This window comes from Coregonus clupeaformis, chromosome 14 (assembly GCF_020615455.1).
Source record: "Coregonus clupeaformis isolate EN_2021a chromosome 14, ASM2061545v1, whole genome shotgun sequence".
NCBI lineage: Eukaryota > Metazoa > Chordata > Actinopteri > Salmoniformes > Salmonidae > Coregonus > Coregonus clupeaformis.
The window spans coordinates 46,884,210-46,902,349 of NC_059205.1; the positions used below are offsets into that span (position 1 = coordinate 46,884,210).

General features: G+C 41.9%; 1 protein-coding gene across 3 annotated transcripts; it reads left to right on the forward strand.

Moving 5' to 3' along the window:
- Positions 1–631: 631 nt before the first annotated feature.
- LOC121580815 (palmdelphin) lies at positions 632–16,215 on the forward strand. Of its 3 annotated transcripts, none has more exons than XM_041895877.2 (10): positions 632–754; positions 6,636–6,687; positions 6,798–6,878; positions 7,108–7,226; positions 10,213–10,327; positions 10,469–10,493; positions 12,209–12,304; positions 12,455–13,489; positions 13,583–13,687; positions 15,763–16,215. In XM_041895877.2, the coding sequence occupies exons 2-10, from the start codon at positions 6,643–6,645 to the stop codon at positions 15,801–15,803; spliced, it is 1,662 nt and encodes a 553-aa protein (XP_041751811.2). In that variant the 5' UTR covers positions 632–754; positions 6,636–6,642; the 3' UTR covers positions 15,804–16,215. The 3 variants fall into 3 exon arrangements, with proteins under 3 accessions (XP_041751811.2, XP_041751810.2, XP_041751809.2); XM_041895876.2 differs by adding an exon at positions 5,861–6,136 and having other exon boundaries at positions 633–754; positions 12,455–13,687; XM_041895875.2 differs by having other exon boundaries at positions 633–754; positions 12,455–13,687.
- Positions 16,216–18,140: the final 1,925 nt, after the last annotated feature.

An 18,140-nucleotide genomic window follows, 5' to 3' on the forward strand; every position in this document is an offset into this window, starting at 1 on the left:
AATTAAAACCAGTAGTCATGAATGCAAACGATTTTGTTTAATTTGAAGTTATTTCTGTTGGAGTTTAAATTATAGGGAATAGGCTGGCTTGCCGGGTCCTCCATGTTACATCACACCCTTGAAAAGTCATGACTTCGGCATTCTTCGGAATACTGATCAGTTTTATGTAATAACTCCAAAAATAGAAAAGTGAGGTGTAACTTTGTATTGGGACTTTTGATACATATACTAATGCAAATCCATATGTTACATGTGGTTATGTTTATGCTACCTACCTTTTAAGCCTGCCAGTCAGTGAGAGGTGTTACTTCCCACTGGGCAAAAACTGGTTGAATCAACATTTTTCCATGTAATTTCAACCCAAAAAATCAATGTGATGACTTTGAATCAAGGTGGAAAACTGATCGCATTTTTTTGTTTATTTTTAGGAACTTTGAGGGTAAATCCAATGACATGGTGACATTTTTGGTTGATTTAACGTTGAATTCACGTAAGTCGACAATTCAACAAAATGTGAATCAAAACTTGACGTTGAACTGACGTCTGTGCCCAGTGGGTTTCAACACTTGCCCTGTTGCTATTGGTGTAAAGGCAAGCTGCCAATCATGCCTAACCATGGTTCTGGTCAAGCCACCCACACTGTACATTACTGTCGTGTTGTGCGGGACAGAGCGCTGTCCACTGTCCACCAATAGTGAACTTGGGTCACGAAGGCATTTATAATCCATATCCAGCACTTGTTCACGCACAACTGGTGAGTGTTCTTGCCATTTTCTCAAACCGTTTTTGTTTGGCAATGTTGTAAAATAAGGTTAATAGCCTAACCACCGATCAAGCAACATTATGGACTAAACTTAAAAATCCTGTTGCTGCTGTGTATTTTGTCAAATTAAGATCCTGCATATATAACTATGCAATACGTTATAACTTTGTATAGGTTTTAACCTGAGTTCGTTATATTGAAATAGTTTCAGCATAAATTCACTCTCATATGTTCAATTGCTGTTTTAGCGTGCCTATATAAAACAATTGGACAGGGGCACTGCGGGGTCTCCAATAATCTCTTAATGCTTAATTTAAACCGCTTCAGTTTTTACTGTCAGTGTTCCTCTTCTAACATGCGAAAGCATGGGGATTTAATGTCATCTTATAGGAACTTTTACTTGGCACACTGTTGTTTCACTCATGCGAGAGCTGCACACTCACAGTCGACTATTTCTCAGTCCAATGTTTGTGCAGTGCACTCAAGCGCTTGTTCTCCCTTTGTTTGATTAATTGTGTGTATAGGCTATTCTAATTTAGGACTTTGGAAAAGTACCAAAATAGGTCTAGAATATTATATTATTGACAAATGCTTTGCATGAGCCCTAATCAGTCATTTTTACCATTGGAATGAAATACACACCAATGAAATAATAGAATAAAGCATAAAGAAAATTAAGGAAGAGTTGTATACTACAAATATGCATACTGTTTCACCATCCTACTGTACATGTGCCCTTTTGAAAACCATGTGTCCATGCATTTATTGTTGTGGAAGCAGATGCCCCAACAGATTTGCTGCCTGGCTAAGTCACCACAGTGATCAGCTTAGGGCAGGCAGTTTAGCGAGAACCTCCTTCCACTAGAACTGTCTGTCTGCCTGAGGAGGGATTGGAGCTGACCATCACAGCTTAGAGCTGCCACTCTTCAAATGGGGACATACTGAAACATATCCGATTGATCTGGGCAGATGGTGCTGAGGAAGAAGTAGCCTATAATATGTCTATAAAGTAAAGAAAAGAGTCTGCATACTGCAATGCTCTGTATGTGCCCAAGTGTGATGTATCAGGCCAGCTAAACAATGCATTGTTGCTTAGGTCTTTCATCAGGTCTCAAACCTTCTCAGAAGTGATGAACTAAGGGTCAAAGCGGTGTCTAGCCTAATTAGGCTGTGTTTACACAGGCAGCCCAATTCTGAGCTTTTTTTCACTAATTGATTTTTTGACCAATCAGATCAGCTCTGAAAAAGATCTGATTTGAAAAGATCTGATGTGATTAGTCAGAGAAATGCAGCCTTTGTCACACGTGGGAGGACATATGGCACAGTTCATAATGCTGACCAGGGTTGGGATCAGTGAGTCCCATTTCAATTATTTATATGCAGGAGATTAATTGAAATTCCTCTTCAAGAATTGAAAAGTGCCATTCATTTTCAATGAGTATTTTTCTAATGTATTCTTGTTTAAAATCCTATTTAGACTTTTCATTTTAACCAGGAAAATATTATTGAATTGGAATTTCATTGTTTATACAGAGCTGTGTGATGATGTCACTTTGTAATCATGATATACATAACTGGCCCTATGCCACATGGCAATATTTCATCACAAGGGCTTTATGTCAATAACATTTAATAGCTACATGTATTACAACCATAACAGCTGCCCAAATGTTTCTACATCACCCAATTTCATCCTACAATATCAGAGTAGTGTATCTCCCATGCCCTCATAGGAGAACCAACAAAATAGAATAGCATGTAAATGAAGAACAAGAACTATACTTTAGTTCTAAACAGTTCTACCACCTGTTTGCTTATCTCTGTTTTGAAGAGCGAGGCAGACACATGCTTTGCCGCAGAGTGCAGCACTTGTCTATTGCTGTTATGACCTCCTATTTTTAGACACTCCTTGAGTTTACAGTGTTTTCAGAAAGTATTCATACCCCTTGACTTATTCCACATGTTGTTGTGTTACAGCCTGAATTAAAAATGGATTAAATGTTTGTAAAAAATCTCACCTATACCCCATACTGACAAAGTGAAGGTTTACACATTTCTTGGAAATTAAATACAGAAATATCTCATTTACTTAAGTATTCACACCCCTGAGTCAATATTTTGTAGAATCATCTCTGGCAGCGATTACAGCTGTGAGTCTTTCTGGGTAAGTCTCTAAGAGCTTTCCATACCTGGATTGTGTAACATTTGCCCATTATTATTTTCAAAATTCTTTAAGATCTGTCAAATGAGTTGTTGATCTTTGCTAGACAATCATTTTCAGGTCTTGCCATAGGTTTTCAAGCAGATTTAAGTCAAAACTGTAACTCGGCCACTCATGAACATTCACTGTGTTCTTGGTAAGCAACTCCAGTGTAGATTTGGCCTTGTTTTTTAGGTTATTGTCCTGCTGAAAGGTGAATTCATCTCCCAGTGTCTGGTGGAAAGCAGACTGAATCAGGTTTTTCTCTAGGACGTTCTCTGTGCTTAGCTCCATTCCATTAATTTTTTTATCCTGAAACACTCCCAAGTCCTTAACAATTACAAGCATACCCATAACATGATGCAGCCACCACTATGCTTGAAAATATGGAGAGTGGTACTCAGTAATGTGTTGTATTGGATTTGCCCCAAACATAACACTTTGTATTCAGGACAAAAAGTTAATTGCTTTGCCACATGTTTTGCAGTATTACTTTAGTGCCTTGTTGCAAACAGGATGCATGTTGTGGAATATTTGTATTCTGTACAGGCTTCCTTCTTTTCACTCTGTCAATTAGGTTAGTATTGTGGAGTAACTACAATGTTGTTGATCCATCCTAATTTTTCTCCTATCACAGCCATTAAACTCTGTAACTGTTTTAAAGTCACCATTGGCCTCATGGTGACATCCCAGAGCGGTTTCCTTCCTCTCCGGCAACTGAGTTAGGAAGGGTGCCTGTATCTTTGTAGTGACTGGGTGTATTGATACACCATACAAAGTGTAATTAACTTCATCATGCTCAAAGGGATATATTTTTTACCCATCTACCAATAGGTGCCCTTCTTTGCAAGGCATTAGAAAACCTCCCTGGTCTTTATGGTTGAATCTGTATTTGAAATTCCCTGCACGACTGAGGGACCTCACATATAATTGTATGTGTGGGGTACAGAGATGAGGTAGTCATTCAAAAATGTCCATTTGTATTTGTGTTTGTATTTATTATGGATCCCCATTAGCACTTCCTGGGGTCCAACAAAATTAAGGCAGTTCATACAATTTTAAAAACATTACAATACATTCACAGATTCCACAACACACTGTGTGCCCTCAGGCCCCTACTCCACCACTACCACATATCTACAGTACAAAAATCCATGTGTACGTGTGTGTATAGTGCGTATGTTATCGTGTGTGTGTATGCATGTGGCTGTGCCTATGTATGTTTTTTTTAAATCTGTTTTTTAAAATCTAATTTTACTGCTTGCATCAGTTACTTGATGTGGAATAGAGTTCCATGTAGTCATGGCTCTATGTTTTATTTATTTTTATTTATTTATTTATTTAACCTTTATTTAACCAGGTAAGCCAGTTGAGAACAAGTTCTCATTTACAACTGCGACCTGGCCAAGATAAAGCAAAGCAGTGCGATAAAAACAACAACACAGAGTTACATATGGGGTAAACAAAACAAACAAAAAAATACAACAGAAAATATATATACAGTGTGTGCAAATGTAGCAAGTTATGGAGATAAGGCAATAAATAGACCATAGTGCAAAATAATTACAATTTTGTATTAACACTGGAATGATAGATGTGCAAGAGATTATGTGCAAATAGAGATACTGGGGTGCAAATGAGCAAAATAAATAACAATATGGGAATGAGGTAGTTGGGTGGGCTAATTTCAGATGGGCTGTGTACAGGTGCAGTGATCGGTAAGGTGCTCTGACAACTGATGCTTAAAGTTAGTGAGGGAGATAAGAGTCTCCAGCTTCAGAGATTTTTGCAGTTCGTTCCAGTCATTGGCAACTAGTACTGTGCATATCCTATAGTATGTTCTGGACTGTGAAGAGACCTCTGGTGGCATGTCTTGTGGGGTATGTACGGGTGACCGAGCTGTGCGCAGGTGCACCCAACATGTCAATACCTCTCATAAACACAAGTAGAGCTGAAGTCAATCTCTCCTCCACTTTGAGCCAGGAGAGATCAACATGCACATTATTAATATTAGCTCTCTGTGTACATCCAAGGGCCAGCCGTGCTGCCCTGTTCTGAGCCAATTGCAATTTTCCTAAGTCCTTTTTTGTGGCACCTGACCACACGACTGAACAGTAGTCCAGGTATGACAAAGCTAGGGCCTGCAGGACCTGCCTTGTTGATAGTGCTGTTAAGAAGGTAGAGCAGAGCTTTATTATGGACATACTTTTCCCCATCTTAGCTACTGTTGTATCAATATGACAGTTTACAATCCAGGGTTACTCCAAGCACTTTAGTCACCTCAACTTGCTCAATTTCCACATTATTTATTACAAGATTTAGTTGAGGTTTAGGGTTTAGTGAATGATTTGTTCCAAATACAATGCTTTTAGTTTTAGAAATATTTCGGACTAACTTATACCTTGCCACCCACTCTGAAACTAACTGCAGTTCTTTGTTATGTGACTTGTTAAGCACATTTTTACTCCTGAACTTATTTAGGCTTGCCATAACAAAGTGATTGAATACTTATTGACTCTAGACATTTCAGCTTTTCATGTTTTATTAATTTGTTACAATTTCGAAAAACATAATCCCACTTTGACATTATGGGGTATTGTGTGTAGGCCAGTGACCAAGAATATCAACTTAATCCATTTTAAATTCAGGCTGTAACACAACAAAATTTGGTCAAGGGGTGTGTGTGTCTACTGTCTGTAGTTAGGGTGTATATTGTAGTTTAGGTTGCAAAATAGAAACTTTCCCCAAATTCCCCAGTTTAAAAAAATATTAAAATAAAAATTCCAGTGTGAGGATTACCAGAATCAGGAGGGAATGAGCAGTTATGTACAGAACATTTTAGCAATAACTGGAAGGGCCCATACTCTCCTCACCTATCAGACTGCTATCTCTTTCAGGTTCCTACCTCTTTGTGAAGAGCAGATGTGGAGGCTGCTGCTGAGTCATCCCATTAAGGGGGCTGTCTGAGGAATTAGCTAGTCTAGAATATCTGTGGAGCATGGTGAGAGACAGGAAGTCTGCGGTAGGGCTCGCATTTCGTGGAAAGATGTAAGAAGAGACCAGGGAGATGCTGGCATGCCCTTTCAGGGCCATATGTCATCACTGTCACCACACACAGAAGCACACCCCTGAAGTGCCCTAGAGTCCATATGTTTTTGCACTTTATGAGTTTTGTAAGTATGCGTATCGGCATTCCTGTTGGAGACTCTTGCCTTGTAGGTCAGTACATTTCTGGAATAAGATATTAGGGGCCTGAATGCCATGCTCTCTCAGACCAACAATTACAGTTGAGTGTGTTAGTGGCTAGACCAGACTCTTGTTTCAGATCTGGTCAGGTAGACTTGAGTGTGAAACCCCTCAGCTATGACTAAGTCATCTGTCATCTGTGACATGGTGGAACTCAAACCCTCTTGTTCCTGGTCAAATTTTTCAAGTCACTTTTTCAAAGTGTGTCAATCACCACTGGCACTATTCCTGGTTCAACGGTTAAAGGGGTAGTTCACATAAAAAGGTGAACTAACCCTTTAACCTTCCCTCTCAATGGATTATAAAGCTCTATTCACTGGATGACTGGTTTCTGTGTCAACACATCACTTTTTAGCTGCTGTTTTTATTCCAGAGTTTCCTTCTCATCACCACTGTTTTTTATTTCTTCATTTTTCTTTGGTCCAGGGTCAGTATGGAAGAGGCAGACCTGGTCAAGGAGCGGCTCCAAGCCATAACGGTAAACTGACATCGAGTCCTGGTTCTCTTACAGCAAATAAACTACTGAATAATACCTGTGTCAAGTACTTTAAGGTTCACAACTTTCTTTTTTAAATACTTTATCTGCAGGATAAGAGGAAAGTCCAAGAGGACATTGCTCATAAAAAGTTGGAGATTGACAAGGAGAAACTAAAGCTTCAGCACTTAAAGGTACAGTTCGGTAATTTGACCATCAATGAAGTGATAACATTACAGTTTATCTTACTGCCATATTGTCAAACCACATTGTTTCAACAACATTTGCTTAATTCGTAACTATCAAATGACAGTGAGAATACCAAGTATCAAAGCTTGCTGACAGTTTTTTGTGTGCAAAAATAACATGTCAGACATGACAGTTAAGACATAATGCTGTGTCACCCTGTCTTATTGTGAACAGAAAAAGTCATTGAGAGAACAATGGCTCATGGATGGAGCAGCAATGCAGAGCCCACAGCAGAGAGACACCTTGAGAGGAGATCAACAACAAACTAAGCTCCTCCAGAACAGCATTCACAGGTACAGTAAGCCAGGACAACTGATACTCCATTTGTGCATGTCTAAACTGATCTACAGTATGTTTACATTACTGGTTTAACATGGCTGCCTGATGGAATATAGACCTTGTTATGTTGAGATATGTTTTAACAAATGTTTCATCTTGGATGCTTCATTTGTTAAAACCTTACCCATATAAAACATTGGTACCACTTACGGTGAAGTTTTCGCTTTTAAATGGGGACACCTGTTTTATTTATTTGATTTCTATGCTCAACGGACAAGCACTGCATCACGTTGCATGCATGAACACCCTGGCAACATGTATTGGACTGTTTGTGGTGAAGGGCAGTCCATCAACTGTCCAGTTAGACCTACATTTGTCCGTAGATTGGTCTAAGTGGCAGTCAGTGCATTTCCTGAAAACCCTAAGGTGCTGGTAATAAGACAGCAGCAGAGTGAGCTTTAGGTTCACCAACTCCCGTAACTGAGATGGAAGTAACAGAGTTATTTTTTTTACCTAACAAAAACCACCTTGGATTTAAACAAACAGTGCATTTTGAAAGTATTTAGACCCCTTCACTTTTTCCACATTTTATAACGTTGCAGCCTTATTCTAAATTAGATTTAAAAAATATATTTTTATCAATCTACACACAATACCCCATAATGACAATGCGAAAACAGGTTTTTAGAATATACCTTATTTACATAAGTATTCAGACCCTTTGCTATGAGACTCGAAATTGAGCTCAGGTGCATCCTGTTTCCATTGATCGTCCTTGAGATGTTTCTACAACTAGATTGGAGTCCACCTGTGGTAAATTAAATTGATTGGACATGAAAAAAGGCACACACCTGTCTATATAAGGTTTCACAGTTGACAGTGGATGTCAGATCAAAAACCAAGCCATGACGTCAAAGAAATTGTCTGTAGAGCTCCCGAGGCAGGATTGTGTCGAGGCACAGATATGGGGAAGGGTAACAAAAATGTCTGCAGCATTGAAGGTCCCCAAGAACACAGTGGCCTCCATCATTCGTAAATGGAAGACGTTTGGAACCACCAAGACTATTCCTAGAGCTGGCCACCCGGCCAAACTGAGCAATCGGGGGAGAGGGCCTTGGTCAGGGAGGTGACCAAGAACCCAATGGTCACTCTGACAGAGCTCCAGAGGTCCTCTGTGGAGATGGGATAACTTTCCAGAAGGACAACCATCTCTGCAGCACTCCACTAATCAGGCATTTATGGTAGAGTGGCCAGACGGAAGCCACTCCTCAGTAAAAGGCACATGACAGCTCGCTTGGAGTTTGCCAAAAGGCACCTAAAGGACTCTCAGACCATGAGAAACAAGATTCTCTGGTCTGATGAAACCTAGATTGAACTCTTTGGCCTGAATGCCAAGCGTCACATCTGGAGGAAACCTGACACCATCCCTACGGTGAAGCATGGTGGTGGCAGCATCATGCTGTGGGGATGTTTTTCAGCGGCAGGGACTGGGAGACTAGTCAGGATCGAGGAGCAGATGAACAGAGCAAAGTACAGAGAGATCCTTGATGAAAACCTGCTCCAGAGCGCTCAGGACCTCAGACTGGGGCGAAGGTTCACCTTCCAACAGGACAACGACCCTAAACACACAGCCAATACAACACAGGAGTGGCTTCGGGACAAGTCTCTGAATGTCCTTGAGTGGCCGAGCCAGAGCCCGAACTCAAACATCTCTGGAGAGACCTGAAAATAGCTGTGCAGCGACGCTCCCCATCTAACCTGACAGAGCTTGAGAGGATCTGCAGAGAAGAATGGGAGAAACTCATTTACATTTACATGTACATTTTAGTCATTTAGCAGACGCTCTTATCCAGAGCGACTTACAGTTAGTGCATAATTTGTTTTTAATTTTAATGTATAATTTATTTATTTTACAAAAAATATATATATATTTGTTTTATTTTTTTCATACTGGCCCCCCATGGGAATCGAACCCACAACCCTGGCTTTGCAAACGCCATGCTCTACCAACTGAGCTACATCCCTGCCGGCCATTCCCTCCCCTACCCTGGACGACGCTGGGCCATGGGTCTCCCGGTCGCGGCCGGCTACGACAGAGCCTGGATTCGAACCAGGATCTCTAGTGGCACAGCTAGCACTGCGATGCAGTGCCTTAGACCACTGCGCCACTCGGGAGACAACTCCCCAAATACAGGTGTGCCAAGCTTGTAGCGTCATACCCAAGAAGACTTGAGGCTGGAATCACTGCCAAAGGTGCTTCAACAAAGTACTGAGTAAAGGGTCTGAATACTTATGTAAATGTAAATTTCCGTTTTTTGATTTTTAATAGATTTGCAAAAATGTCTAAAAAAACAGTTTTTGCTTTGTCATTATGGGGTATTGTTTGTAGATTGATGAGGATTATTATTTTTTAAATCCATTTTAGAATAAGGCTGTAACGTAACAAAATGTGGAAGAAGTCAAGGAGTCTGAATACTTTCTGAATGCACTGTATACAGTAGGTATTTGTCACTATTAAAAGGTGGTATAGTGTTCTGGCCATTTTGTTTCTTTAGTAAGAGTGAGGAACATCCACAAATACACTCATTCTGCCTCCCCCTTCCTGCCTCCACCCATCTCAACGGAATGGACACTTGTTAGTATTTCACAGGGTAGGTGCCAATCTGTTAGGGTCGTACCGCTTTGGGGTATAGCCATTTGGACTGTAGGTGTCAAGTGGCAGGGTTGTGCCATTCTAATGGGGTGATTTGATGCCAGTTGGGTGGGATGGCAAAGCATTGGATGGGGTTGGCAGAGGTAGGATGCCCGGGTGGTTGACCCTGAGTCTGTCTGGTGCCAGCCATGATCAGTTTGCCAAGTTACACCTCTGACAAGATAATAGTCAGAAAAGGAAATCTTCAGAAGATGAGAAAACTGTCAGTCCACTGATCCGTTCCTCATCCCTTCTCTGCCTGTCTATGAGGTGATATTACCTTTGACCCTTTCTGTCTCGGCTTGCAGGATTGAGAAAGAGATTGAGGCTCTGGAGAGGGAAGAGACGATGATATCGAAAAACGAGGGCTTCATACTGAAGAGGCTGAAAGCTATCGAGAAAACCCCTGAGGAGATAATAAAGGTACTTGGACATAACATAATTGATATTGAGATATTTCTGGCTTAGATGTTTTGCTTTGGCCACAATGAGGGTACTGTTAATCTGAGGATTTGTTGATCTGAGTTGTATCTCTAAAAGTGCTGTTTTTATGTTGTCTTACAGGAGGCAAATGAGAATTTCAAAGAAGGTAAGTCCTTTTGCTAGCTTGCTGATTGCGGTTTTCATTTAATGTATTTGATCAAGCATATTACACTATACACATACAGTGGGGAAAAAAAGTATTTAGTCAGCCACCAATTGTGCAAGTTCTCCCACTTAAAAAGATGAGAGAGGCCTGTCATTTTCATCATAGGTACACGTCAACTATGACAGACAAATTGAGAAAACAAATTCCAGAAAATCACATTGTAGGATTTTTAATGAATTTATTTGCAAATTATGGTGGAAAATAAGTATTTGGTCACCTACAAACAAGCAAGATTTCTGGCTCTCACAGACCTGTTACTTCTTCTTTAAGAGGCTCTTCTGTCCTCCACTTGTTACCTGTATTAATGGCACCTGTTTGAACTTGTTATCAGTATAAAAGACACCTGTCCACAACCTCAAACAGTCACACTCCAAACTCCACTATGGCCAAGACCAAAGAGCTGTCAAAGGACACCAGAAACAAAATTGTAGACCTGCACCAGGCTGGGAAGACTGAATCTGCAATAGGTAAGCAGCTTGGTTTGAAGAAATCAACTGTGGGAGCAAATATTAGGAAATGGAAGACATACAAGACCACTGATAATCTCCATCGATCTGGGGCTCCACGCAAGATCTCACCCCGTGGGGTCAAAATGATCACAAGAACGGTGAGCAAAAATCCCAGAACCACACGGGGGGACCTAGTGAATGACCTGCAGAGAGCTGGGACCAAAGTAACAAAGCCTACCATCAGTAACACACTACGCCGCCAGGGACTCAAATCATGCAGTGCCAGACGTGTCCCCATGCTTAAGCCAGTACATGTCCAGGCCCGTCTGAAGTTTGCTAGAGTGCATTTGGATGATCCAGAAGAGGATTGGGAGAATGTCATATGAAACCAAAATAGAACTTTTTGGTAAAAACTCAACTTGTCGTGTTTGGAGGACAAAGAATGCTGAGTTGCATCCAAAGAACACCATACCTACTGTGAAGCATGGGGGTGGAAACATCATGCTTTGGGGCTGTTTTTCTGCAAAGGGACCAGGACGACTGATTCGTGTAAAGGAAAGAATGAAAGGGGCCATGTATCGTGAGATTTTGAGTGAAAACCTCCTTCCATCAGCAAGGGCATTGAAGATGAAACGTGGCTGGGTCTTTCAGCATGACAATGATCCCAAACACACCGCCCGGGCAACGAAGGAGTGGCTTCGTAAGAAGCATTTCAAGGTCCTGGAGTGGCCTAGCCAGTCTCCAGATCTCAACCCCATAGAAAATCTTTGGAGGGAGTTGAAAGTCTGTGTTGCCCAGCGACAGCCCCAAAACATCACTGCTCTAGAGGAGATCTGCATGGAGGAATGGGCCAAAATACCAGCAACAGTGTATGAAAACCTTGTGAAGACATACAGAAAACATTTGACCTGTGTCATTGCCAACAAAGGGTATATAACAAAGTATTGAGAAACTTTTGTTATTGACCAAATACTTATTTTCCACCATAATTTGCAAATAAATTCATAAAAAATCCTACAATGTGATTTTCTGGATTTTTTTTTCTCATTTTGTCTGTCATAGTTGACGTGTACCTATGATGAAATGTACAGGCCTCTCTCATCTTTTTAAGTGGGAGAACTTGCACAATTGGTGGCTGACTAAATACTTTTTTGCCCCACTGTAATTGGAAATACAAAAATAAACATTGCTCCTTTTCTTTCGCAGAGCCAATCCATATCGCCCCAGCTAGTCCAGATGTCCCAAAGTCCTACAAACCTCAAATTTCAAGGAAGCAGTCTAGTAAGGACACACCCAAACAAAGTAAGAAACTTCATAGTAACATTAATTACAACAATAGCATGTACTGTAGATATGACAAAACCCTATTTTTTAAAATCTAACTTCAACCCCTCTCTCTCCATCTCTCCCGTCCTCGTACTCTCTGTCTCTCCTCCTTCTCTCCTCCTCCAGCCATGTTTGCAATGGAGATCAATGTCCAGAAGGACCTCCGTACTGGGGAGAGCCGGGTCCTGTCTACATCCACCGTCACCCCCCAGGAGCTCCAGCAGAGAGGGGTCAAAGTCTATGACGACGGCCGCAAGTCCGTCTACGCCCTGCGGTCTGATGGGTCTCACCTGGGGGATGGCTCTAAAGGAGTGGATGAGCTCAGCCCTATGGAGGTGGAGGAGCTGCTACGAGCAGCCACAGAGCAGAAGAAGTCTCAGAGTGGACCTCGGGAACCAGCACCTGCATTCTCCTCCAACTGTGGCCCTCGTGGCCCCCAGGAGCTCAGCCCTATGGAGGTCGAGGAGCTGCTCCGAAAGGCTACAGTGCAGAAGATGCCTCAAAGCGGGGCTTTCCCACGGGACCATCAGGTTCACCAGGAATCAGTGCCTGCATTCTCCACCACCTCCGGTAGGAGGGCCTCGGCCTCAAACAGGCCCCAACAGAGTCATGCTAAAGTCCTCCATGGAATCAACGGGAACGGGTATCAGCAGGAGTTGTATGAGCATGACGTCCTCTCCAGGAAGGAGCTCCACTACATTGATGGAGTCCACTACTCAGGGCCGAAGAGTCTCTCCTCCTCCCCTCACATTCCAGTCCGCTCTATCATCTGCAGGCAGGACGAGGAGTACTACCAGCCAACCAGTGGGTACAACCAGAACCCTTTCTCCTACGGCGGGGAGTTTCACCCCACCCACAACTCCTACCATAGCCCTAGAGAGAGCCAGCAAGGCGGGATGTTTTACAACTCGTCGGCTAAAAAGGAAACATCTCCGATCTACCAGGAAGACTCACACTTCAGTGTCCTGAACGCCATAGACACGTCTGAGCCTGTCTCTGCGATCTTTATGGGCTACCAAACCGCTGAGGATGATAGTGGACGTGGTCTGGGCTACGAAGGATCCATCCGGGCCGAGCTTGTCGTCATTGGCGATGAGGATGGGGTGGACGAGAGTAACCCTCAGCTTAACTCCTACAACCCGGAAGGATACAACAACTGGGGTTACCATCACTCTCAACCTCAACAGAAATTAATACAGTACATGGCAGAGCCCAACGCTAATTTTAACACTAACTACGTGTCACCGTACACAGCGTCAAAGAAGTTGGTCTACCCTGGTCAACAGACCAAAGAGGCACACTACCCGTATTCAGACGGACAGTTCGACAAGGACAGAACAGTGAAGTACTCAGCCCCAGGTATCAGAAATATTAAAAATATTAAAAAGAGAACGAAGCCATGCTGCTCGCTCATGTAACCAACCTGCAACTGCTGACACTAGCTAACTAACATCACTTCCTTTGCTTTCACTTTTGAGGTCTCTCATTGGCTGGCTAATGTGTTGAACTGGATGCTGGGTAGTTGGGTTCTCTGTCTTAACCATTGTAACACAGACTGACCTGAAACTCTCATTCTAATCACTATCACTGTACACATACATAGTGTATCCATACCAGAGCTTGTTGTGACGCTTCAAATCAAACTCTGCCTCTCTCTAGTGGCTGAGAGGCAGTAATGCTGTAACTTTGGTTTCCGACACAAGGCCAAAATGTGCTTGACTGCTTGTATAATATGTTAAATATTATTTGATATTTTTTATGTTTCTACTTTTGGATAACAACGATAGAATTGACTTTTTTACTGACATATTTTAAATAACTAGTGTGAAGGTACAGTGCAAATCAAATTACGCTCTGATTAAATAATTGTTTTGCACTAACTTAATATTTATTATTTTGAATGTGTGTTTTTTTAGAATCTCTTTTCTACATTGTAATGTTGTTATACCATGGCTGTCCTCTGTATACTTACAGTAATATGCATGATTGCTTGCCCTGTAACTTAAATAACAATTAACTCATTATTGACTGGCTTAATCCTCGTGTAACAATGATCTGTTTGATTATGTGAGTGTGTGCGTACATGAGTGTGTGCATATAACATGCACGTGTGTGTGTGTGAGAAAGCGGTTGCGCTTTTTGAAATAAACATGTAACAATATGCACTGAGTATACAAAACATTAAGAACACCTGCTCTTTCCATGACATAGACTGACCAGGTGAATCCAGGTGAAAGCTATGATCCCTTATTGATGTCACTTATTAAATCCACTTCAATCCGTGTAGATGAAGGAGAGGAGAAAGGTTAAAGAAGGATTTTTAAGCCTTGAGACAATTGAGACATGGATTGTGTATGTGTGCCATTCAGAGGGTGAATGGGCAAGACAAAAGGTTTAAGTGCCTTTGAACGGGATATGGTAGTAGGTGCCAGGCACACCGGTTTGTGTCAAGAACTGTAACGCTGCTGGGTTTTTCACGCTCAACAGTTTACCGTGTGTATCAAGAACAGTCCACCACCCAAAGGACATCCAGCCAACTTGACACAACTGTGGGAAGCATTGGAGTCGACATTGGCCAGCATACCTGTGGAACGCTTTTGACACCTCGTAGAGTCCATGCCCCGACGAATTGAGGCTGTTCTGAGGGCAAAAGGGGGTGCAACTCAATATTAGGAGGGGGTTCCTAATGTTTTGTACACTCAGTGTATTTCTGCTGAACTATTTGTGTGTATTTGTTCAATGTTTGCTTTATCTATCATTAATACATTTCATCGCACCGACACTATGTAGCTAATGAGATTCAGTACAAAGTGGAAGAAAGTGCATGGGAATATGTTAAGGTCTTCAGTAGAACTGTAACTGAAGCTGATGTCAAACAGATGAATAATTTCCTAGACATAACCATCACCGTGTTATTTCTAATCACTTCACATCTGAGGAGTCAAAAGAAGACGGAGAAGACATATGTTTCACCCAACAACACTCTCACCACATCTGACAGTGCTAACGACCTCTCGGTCCAGACATCAATCAGATCATTAGACATGGATGTCTCCCGAACTAAGAGGTTTTTAAAACGAATGTGTCATCCTGTAATATGCGATTGAGATACACTTATATAACTATAATTTGAGTTACATAAATGCCGATGACACATAACTGAGGACATACACCAATCTTAGCTCACCAATCTTCGCTCTCCTGTGGTTGGTTCAGACAGTGTTTTTCCTCACAACTGTGTCTGCTTGGTGAGTAGTTGGAAGGGGGGTGTTACTAAACTTCACAGAAAGGCTTGTCCCATACTTTTGTCATGAGGTTATTTCAGGACACACATTATTACAAACATAACACGACTAATCTGGATGAACCTTAATTAGTCCTAATTGATGTGATATGATATTTACATGGTACACTTTCTCTTACATTCCCTACAGCTTCAAGTACGTGTATGGAGAAACCTGAACAGTTTGTGTAGAAATACGCCATGAAAGACTCATCAGCCCTTCAAGTTCCATGACGAGAAAGGAAGAAAACCAACTTTGCACAACACATTCGACTAACACCAAGCACGCTTCTGTGAGGCCATCAATAGCTAAAACCAGAGCTTTATATTTGGATTCTAAATATAACTCTCAATATAAGGTTCTGTTTAAAACTGTAAAACATATGTTTGCTCATAATGTTTCCTTACACAGAGTATTAGAGCTTAAAATATACAAATTGTCATTTAAAGAAGGAACAACCAGTCTAAAACAGACTTTTGAAATGAATATCTGATTTTAATGCAAAATCTGCAAGTTCCATGTTCCTGAAGATATACAGTGCATTCGGAAATTATTCAGACCCCTTAACTTTTTCCACATTTTGTTACGTTACAGCCTTATTCTAAAATTGATTAAATTATTTTTTTCCCCTCATCAATCTACAGACAATACCCCATAATTTTTTGACATTTTTGCAAATGTATTAAAAAACAAAACTGAAATATCACATTTACATAAGTATTCAGACCCTTTACTCTTTACTGTACTTTGTTGAAGCACCTTTGGCAGCGATTACAACCTCAAGTCTTCTTGGGTATGACGCTACAAGCTTGGCACACCTTTATTTGGGGAGTTTCTCCCATTCTTCTCTGTAGATCCTCTCAAGCTCTGTCATGTTGGATGGGAAGCGTCGCTGCACAGCTATTTTCAGGTCTCTACAGAGATGTTTGATCGGGTTCAAGTCCGGGTTCTGGCTGGGCCACTCAAGGACATTCAGAGACTTGTCCCGAAGCCACTCCTGCATTGTCTTGGCTGTGTGCTTAGGGTTGTTGTCCTGTTGGAAGGGAAACCTTCGCCCCAGTCTGAGGTCCTGAGCACTCTGGAGCAGGTTTTCCCTGACCAAGACCCTTCTCCCCCGATTGCTTAGTTTGGCCGAGCGGCCAGCTCTAGGAAGACTTGGTGGTTCCAAACTTCTTCCATTTAAGAATGATGGAGGCCAATGTGTTCTTGGGGACCTTCAATGCTGCAGAATATTTTTGGTACCCTTCCCCAGATCTGTGGTTGCTGTTTCGGGGCTCTACGCTCAATTCCTTCATCCTCATAGCTTGGTTTTTGCTCTGACATGCACTGCCAACTGTGGGACCTTATATGGACAGCTGTGTGCCTTTCCAAATCATGTCCAATCAATTGAATGTACCACAGGTGGACTCCAATCAAGTTGTAGATACATCTCAAGGATGATCAACGGAAACAGAATGCACCTGAGCTCAATTTCGAGTCTCATAGCAAATTGAATACTTACAGTGGGGAAAAAAAGTATTTAGTCAGCCACCAATTGTGCAAGTTCTCCCACTTAAAAAGATGAGAGAGGCCTGTAATTTTCATCATAGGTACACGTCAACTATGACAGACAAAATGAGATTTTTTTTCTCCAGGAAATCACATTGTAGGATTTTTAATGAATTTATTTGCAAATTATGGTGGAAAATATGTATTTGGTCAATTACAAAAGTTTCTCAATACTTTGTTATATACCCTTTGTTGGCAATGACACAGGTCAAACGTTTTTCTGTAAGTCTTCACAAGGTTTTCACACACTGTTGCTGGTATTTTGGCCCATTCCTCCATGCAGATCTCCTCTAGAGCAGTGATGTTCTCCTGAGTGGCGCAGTGGTCTAAGGCACTGCATCGCAGTGCTAACTGTGCCACTAGAGATCCTGGTTCGAATCCAGGCTCTGTCGCAGCCGGCCGCGACAGGGAGACTCATGGGCGGCGCACAATTGGCCCAGCGTCGTCCAGGGTAGGGGAGGGAATGGCCGGCAGGGATGTAGCTCAGTTGATAGAGCATGGCGTTTGCAACGCCAGGGTTGTGGGTTCGATTCCCACGGGGGGCCAGTATAAAAAAATATGTATTCACTAACTGTAAGTCGCTCTGGATAAGAGCGTCTGCTAAATGACTAAAATGTAAAATGTATGTTTTGGGGCTGTCGCTGGGCAACACGGACTTTCAACTCCCTCCAAAGATTTTCTATGGGGTTGAGATCTGGAGACTGGCTAGGCCACTCCAGGACCTTGAAATGCTTCTTACGAAGCCACTCCTTCGTTGCCCGGGCGGTGTGTTTGGGATCATTGTCATGCTGAAAGACCCAGCCACGTTTCATCTTCAATGCCCTTGCTGATGGAAGGAGGTTTTCACTCAAAATCTCACGATACACGGCCCCATTCATTCTTTCCTTTACACGGATCAGTCGTCCTGGTCCCTTTGCAGAAAAACAGCCCCAAAGCATGATGTTTCCACCCCCATGCTTCACAGTAGGTATGGTGTTCTT

What these genes read in the sequence shown, in the direction of transcription:
- LOC121580815 (XM_041895876.2), top strand. Translation starts at nt 6,643, where the DNA reads ATGGAAGAGGCAGACCTGGTCAAGGAGCGGCTCCAAGCCATAACG. An exon ending in TAAAGCTTCAGCACTTAAAG is followed by an intron (nt 6,879 to 7,107) that starts GTACAGTTCGGT and finishes TATTGTGAACAG; the next exon opens with AAAAAGTCATTGAGAGAACA. An exon ending in TAAGGACACACCCAAACAAA is followed by an intron (nt 12,305 to 12,454) that starts GTAAGAAACTTC and finishes CTCCTCCTCCAG; the next exon opens with CCATGTTTGCAATGGAGATC.